This window comes from Octopus bimaculoides, chromosome 13, assembly GCF_001194135.2.
Source record: "Octopus bimaculoides isolate UCB-OBI-ISO-001 chromosome 13, ASM119413v2, whole genome shotgun sequence".
Classification (NCBI taxonomy): Eukaryota; Metazoa; Mollusca; class Cephalopoda; order Octopoda; family Octopodidae; genus Octopus; species Octopus bimaculoides.
The window spans coordinates 35,141,330-35,148,929 of NC_068993.1; the positions used below are offsets into that span (position 1 = coordinate 35,141,330).

At 33.1% G+C, this 7,600-nt stretch overlaps 1 protein-coding gene across 2 annotated transcripts in view; it reads right to left on the reverse strand.

The window, feature by feature from the left end:
- The window catches only part of LOC106880606 (glutamate receptor ionotropic, NMDA 3A), an 847,266-nt gene that overhangs the window by 181,712 nt on the left and 657,954 nt on the right, over nucleotides 1–7,600 (reverse strand). For both annotated transcript variants that reach the window (XM_052972428.1, XM_052972427.1), the window contains exons 6-7: nucleotides 4,299–4,449; nucleotides 1,100–1,390 (exon numbers count right to left, since the gene is read on the reverse strand). In XM_052972428.1, the coding sequence (XP_052828388.1) occupies nucleotides 1,100–1,390; nucleotides 4,299–4,449 (442 nt within the window). The remainder of the gene's footprint in view (nucleotides 1–1,099; nucleotides 1,391–4,298; nucleotides 4,450–7,600) is intronic.

The following is a 7,600-nucleotide window of genomic DNA, read 5'->3' on the forward strand; positions in this document are numbered from 1 at the left end:
GGAGGGAGTGAGGGAGAGAAACAGAGACAGACAAATAGACAGAGACAGACAAATAGACAGAGACAGACAAATAGACAGAGACAGACAAATAGACAGAGAAAGAGACAGATACACACACATATAAGTGTCACCTCTTCTGGAGATAAGGTAGAGGAGCCGCCTGGCCGATGACATCTGTTGAGGCAGAAACACGTAAACAGCTATCCTTATTCTTCCACATAATCAAACTGCTCACATAAATGGCATCGTCATTTTAAATAAATTCTGACTTTAGTAACTATCCTCCTAATTACTATCAAGTGATTATTTCACCTTCTCTAGAAGTGAAAATAATTTCAATAAAACACGAATTTATGCTGTATGGTATTTAATATTAACTTATTTCTTTTTCAAATACACTCCACTAGGCATTGTGATGTACTTTTCTTAGCTTATTTTTGCCATGTTTGCATGCGCACTCTTGCGGGGAAATGTACGTTCTAATTATTGTTTAAATCAAAATCGTTCACTTTCACATTACATTGTATAGTGCTTGCATCAATTTTCTTTGAACGTAATATATATCTGTGTGCGCGTACGTATGTGTGTATACGCGTGTATATGTATGTGTGTGAATGTGTGTAAGACTATACTAAACCATAGTGTTGGCACTCCGTCGCTTACGACCTCGAGGGTTCCAGTTGATCCGATCAACGGAACAGCCTGCTCGTGAAATTAACGTGCAAGTGGCTGAGCACTCCACAGACACGTGTGCCCTTAACGTAGTTCTCGGGGATATTCAGCGTGACACAGTGTGACAAGGCTGACCCTTTGAATTACAAGCACAACAGAAACAGGAAGTAAGAGTGAGAGAAAGTTGTGGTGGAAGAGTACAGCAGGGTTCGCCACGATCCCCTGCCGGAGCGTCGTGGAGCTTTAGGTGTTTTCGCTCAATAAACACTCACAACGCCCAGTCTGGGAATCGAAACTGCGATCCTATGACCGCGAGTCCGCTGCCCTAACCACTAAGCCATTGCGCCTCCACTAAACCATAGTAGCACGGAAATAAAGTGAGTAAAATTTAGATATAAAATAAATAAGAATTAATTGGTATATTTACCTGGCTGAGGAACATTACGTGTGAACTCCGCCAACAGCTGTTTCCTGGCGTTGCTCGAAAGTAAGGAACAAGAACCTTAAATGCGGCGTGTTCCAGCAACAATACAATAATTCCCAATAAAATACCGACAGTAAGAAGAACAAAAAGTCCAGCATGATGTTGCACTTCGAGCTGTGATTCCTCTTGTGTCATACGTTGTTGATAGCACTGGGCGTCTGCAAAGTGCACCTCTATCAAATCTTCAATGAAGCCACTTTGGTGATAGTCCAAAATTTTTTCAGATAAAGGAATCTAGTTGTTAAATAGAAAAAAATGGCGTTAATGGCATTTTAGAGAGAGAAAGAGCTATATAATTACAAAAGGCGTTCTAATTAAGAAACACTGATAAAGCTGAAACACATCTATTGTCGACCCTGTATTGTAAAAATCATACTCACTACTGCTTAAATGTAATTTCATTTACTTCTTTCGTGGTTTTATTCCCTGCTTTTGTTCTTGAATGATTTTTGTTCCCACTATTTTGATTTTGATTAATTTTTATTTCTATGTTTATAAACCGATATGAAATTATGATTAAAACATCAGTTTCTTTTCTCTGTGGATGCAAACTGCATATGAGAAAGACGAATCGAGAAACTCTTTGAAGTTGCTACTTTTTCTTAATACAACTAATACATAAGTAAAAAGTATTGTTTATCGGCAGGAATCTAATAAATGCAATATGAAGCTCTTTTGGTAATTTCTTCATACGTCATTGAACTGACCATAACAATATCTTTGACAATTTGACGATGTATAGACAATAAGTATCGAAATCTGAAACTTCTAGAAGCTATTTCTATTTATACATTGATTTAATGTAGGTCGCCTTCGTCATTAAACGCACGCTTGCGCGCACACACACATGTACATATGCAGAAAGGATATGGGGAGAAGAAGACTTCAAGAAGGCCCCTGTTTTCAGAAAGAACTACACGCAGAATTTGGTTGGGACATTCACCTCATGAGGGATGGGATACGGAGAGATGAATGTTCCAAGAGTGCTTGTCTGGGAGTGTGACGAGATCCGGTAATACCGACGAACACAAGCCATTGTAATAGAAACTTTTTTTTAAAAGGGGAGAAGATAAAGTACGGTTTTGGCAATCAAAATGTATACGTACAACATACAGTTAGCACTTCAGAAGATTTTCTATCCATGGTGACTGTTTATTTTAATTTGTTTGTTTACAACAATTTTTTTTTTGTATCTTCCCTCTTTCAATTCTGTAACTACGCTTTATAAATGTTTTTTTTCTTTTTGACACTAATTTACAGCAAATTTATATTGAGATATGCAATATATTCTTTCAGGTCCCAGATAAATACTGATGTATTGAAATTAGAAAATTCCAACAAATGTTGTACAACAGAACTTGAAAGTTTTAAAACAGATACCGATCTATCTAATGATTGATAAGTTGTGTATTGTGTTATGGACGTCATTATTTCACCGAATGCTGCAGAGACTAAACCAGACCTGTGATTCATGTAATCTATGCGTTAGAATAATAGTACCAGAGAAGTCACAACCACAAACTGTTACTGTTCTCTATATTTGTATTGTAATTTTTGTTCCGCGAATATGAAAATTTAACTTATGTCTGTCGTTCGGAATTTCACCAGTTGACCTTTAAGAAGGAAGCAAAGATCAACCTTTGTAATTTGATTTCTTGATAATATTTTAATGCAGGAAGACATCACGAATATAGAAGCTATTTCAGATTAAAGTTCACTGATGTAAAATGTTATAAGTTGTCATATTTTCAATGATTATTTCGCTAAGAAAGAGCTTCTGAAGTTAATCTCTTAATTCAATATATTTGAAAGATTTGAAATACACGATGTTTTTCTCTGCATTTAAATGTAATGAGGAGACTAAGGAGTGAAATAATTTCAATGTTTCTGTCATTGATTGGTCAACAGAAAAAAATTCCATTCATCATATTCTGACAAGCATTTATTGAGTTACCATGGAAATCCAAATGGTGTTCGCTGTGTCAATGAGTGAACTGACGACAAAAAATTAATTAAAGATTTCTTCAGAGCATCACAGTAGTTTTACATATCCAATATAACAGTGAGTATAGCACGAAATTCGAATCTGGAATAATCATTGTATTTTATTGTCTCTTCGGATCCTCATCTTTAATGAAGAAAAGATTATTATTATTATTATTATTATTATAATTATTATTATTATTATTATTATTATTATTATTATTATTATTATTATTATTATTATTATTATTATTATTATTATTATGTTGTTGTTGTTGTTGTTGCTGTTGTTATTTTTTCTTCTTTCTTCAAATTTTCCTCCATTTCTCACCGAGTGTTTTCCGTACACCTAGGGCAGAGAAGCTCGTTGTATGCATTCCCAGTTTACACATGCAAATTCACAGGTAAAATATGTATTTAAAAAAAAATTAATAAATAAATAAATTCATGAATGGATGGTGTTTTCACAGCGATAATGCTCTGCTCAGTACATGAGTCACTCCAGTTAACACGATTTTTTGCACTTCCTGTAGGGATGGTAAACCTTGTATCATTTTCAAATTGAGTAGCCCGTCCTATTCAAAAAGTCCCTTAATAAGGGTTGTTTAAGGTTGTCAAACGAAATACCCATGTTTCCAGACGTCAGTTATTCAAAACCCAAAGAATTCCTCTCAATACATGACTATGATCCTCTCCCATTATTATTATTATTATTATTATTATTATTATTATTATTATTATTATTATTATTATTATTATTATTATTATTATTATTATTATTATTATTATCATTATTATTATTATTATTATTATTATTATCATCATTATTATTATTATTCGACCGTCTATACGCTCTGAGTTCAAATTCCGCGGAGACCGACTTGGCCTTTCATCCTTTCGGGGTCAATTATTTAAGTACTAATTATGTGCTGGGGTCGTTCTAATCGACTGGCTCCCTTCCCCCAAATTTCAGGCTTTGTGCCTATAATAGAAAGAATTATTATTATTATTATTATTATTATTATTATTATTATTATTATTATTATTATTATTATTATTATTATTTATTATTATTATTATTATTATATAGAAAACATTATCAAGTACGCTTACTTTGCGTCGGGTAAAATTTAGTTGCAATTATTATAGAAATACTCACACGTATAGTGGAATTTTTTGGTAGCCCTATTCCGTAACCATCTTCCCCATATGTCTGCCCGACAAGTTTTAGTTGACAATTTGGATCTAATTTCGCGCGTGCATAATCCAATATAGGGTAATCTCCGAGATATGCGTCTAACTTGCCGTCTCTGTAAATATATTTGTAAATAAATGAATACATAGCAAAATCACATTCGATAGATACTGGTAGCATTTAAAAAGACATAAAACGATAGCAAGTAGGGAAATTAAAGTATGAGACAAGTATAAGAATGTTTATTATATATAAGAAGAAATAAATATGTTTATTAAAAATGAAACAAAATAAGATAAATCAAATAGGCATTATAATTTTAGTCAATAATTTGGTCGAATACGGAGACTATCAGTGATTGGTAACCGTGAAAACTTAAGTTATATTTTAAAGCTTTAAGTTGCTGCATAACTGCTGCCAATAAAAAAGAAACTAGAATGCATGTCTGATGTTGCAAGAAATATTTTAGAATTAATTCCAGCCATGAGACAGCTCATAGCGGTTTCATGGACGACAGAACACTTTAAATCAGAAATTTAAATCTGGTTATCCTTTATGATGTTCATTTTGATTGTTTCCACCTCATTAATTGAATATCATTAAAACCGATTTTGTTTCAATGATTTTTTATACTTCACAAGCTACTATAAACAAAGACGATGGCAGCATGTTTACGACATCAGTAACATGGCAAATAAAACTGAAAACATTGATATTTGTAATGGTAAAGAAGGATGCTTGTATCTATTGCCATTTCTTGTTTTATAATTACACGTTAGGAACATCAGTCTTTAGGAAGGAATATGTGAAAGATATTTATAATTAATCATCTGCAAGGAATTATTAATCATTTGTTCCGTTCATAAACATCACACATTCAGATTATTAAAAATAACACTGAAGTCACTTAGGATCCAAAATCCTAAATCACTTTTACATGAAACATGTTTTTATAGCAATCTAAACTAAATAAATTTATAATTATCTGGCATATGTGGTTAAGCTATCTAATTACGCTAAATACTCGTCTTCAAAACACAACCATAATTAAATACTGGTTTGAAATAACTGTACAGCAATTTAATATTTTACGAAATGTTTTTAACACTTCTGAAATCCTATTCAAATGTTGATACATTAACAACAAGCAAAATTCATGGTTGAACATATTTTTCTCTGTATACTGCAATCTCCCATACCTACTCTAACCTGTATAACAAAGTATTGTGAATTTTAATTAGCGAAATACCAAAGCACATTACAGTAAACGCTTTATAGCGATATTTCATCAACAGTAAATTAGCTTCCAGCTGTATATGTGATTCCAGCCACTAATTTGTTGTATCAGAAAACATTACGAAGCGCAGCCTATGATTTATTACAACAGAAAACTGAAAACGTTTGAAACCCTGATGAATATTAACATCTTTTTTCTTTAGAAATATTCAGACATAAACCCCAATCGTTATTTTAAAAGCATTACGAGTTTCTTCAAACAATATGACGTTTGACATGGTGTTAGATCAGTATGTTTCATCTATTATTGGCATGCTATGCACTCCATCTTATTTCTTTCGAATTTTCATGAGTCGTATACGACCAAGACTGGAACCAAGAGGAAATACAACGTTTGTAAAATCAAAATTTACTTATAAAATACAGTGAAAATTGTAAGGACGTACAATTCTTTGTTTGTAAGCCGGAAAAAGGCTGTAATTGATCAGGGCTTTTGAAATAGATGAAGCTTGCTTAAACAAAAAAGATATTGAAACGACAAGAAAATTTGTGTTGGGATGAGCCAATACATAGCGTAATTAGATAGCTTAACCATAAATAATGCAGTTTTTTCAGTTGTATGAACTCAAAGTCGGAAGGGGACGTGATAATATACCTGCAAAAACTTGCTAGAAAAGCAGGTAGTAATTTTACCTTGTGTTTATACTTGGTGCAAGTTTTGAAGAGTGCAGTTCAATTTTAACAGTTATTTTTTTGAAAGTTATGATGGAAGTGACCAAGGGGCATATTCGGCATATTTTGCTTTATGAGTTTAATAAAAGCAACAAAGCAACGGAAAGTGCGAGAAATATTAATGCAGTAAATGGAGATCGAACAATAAGCATAAACCAGTGTCAACGGTGGTTAATCAATACTTATTAAGCTTTATTAGGACAATGGAATTGGTCTTGTTTGTAAAGACTAACAGATAAACGATATATTATATTTTCTTCACTGTTTACCGAAAAGACCTTCACATGGAATTGTTTTAGTGAACAATAATAAGAAGTATCTATAATATAATGTGAACCGCTCAATTCGTATCTTCAACCTCTTTTCACATGAGCGAAACGAAAGAGCCTTAATTAACGTAAATTATGAAACTTACGTTCCTGGCAGCCCTATGGCAAATCAGAGAATTACCTTCCTATATGATAATACAGTTTGATATATTAATTATTATTATCAACACAGGGGCTAGTTTGTTAAGGAGGGACGAACTGTAATTACCTACTAAAACCAACATCTGGTGTATTTTAATTCCAATATAAGGAACATATTAATGTTCTACCACTCCCCGGTCTTACGGCATAGTACAATGATTAATAGTATATAGCTAATAAATTTATGTTAATAACACTTTAACATATTTGAGATAATTTAACGCATCAATTCTAATGCAGCTCAGTAATTTGTTTCTTTTCTTTGCCTAAACACACACATATACACACACAACGCACAACGCACACACTCACACACGCATGCACACACAACACATACAGACACGCGCACACATGACACGCACATACGTGTGTGTGTGCGTGTGTGTCTGTTAGATGTTAATGCACAACATTAGTCTGGACAAACTTCTTATTGTTACCTATTCTACACTTAAATGATAATAATACACGGCCACCAAATAAAAGCAATTTCCTCACCATCGCCTTCAATAACTACCTTTGCCCTACGTGAACACGAAACTGTTCGAGATGTACTGATACACTTTATTATAATTGCTATATCTATCAGGCTTGACATGTTTATCGGCTGTACTTCTGCTAAATCAAGCCGTTCTACTAAATATTTCTGAATATTCTAACCCCTTTATATATCCCAATACTATTATCTCTCCAACGTCATCATCAGAAGCAGCAGTAGCAGAGCTGGAAGAAGAAGAAATTTTCTGCAGGAAAAGCAGTAAAATCTACATAATATTTTATGCAATTCATATTGTGTGTGTGTGTGTGTGTGTGTGTGTGTGTGTGTGTGTG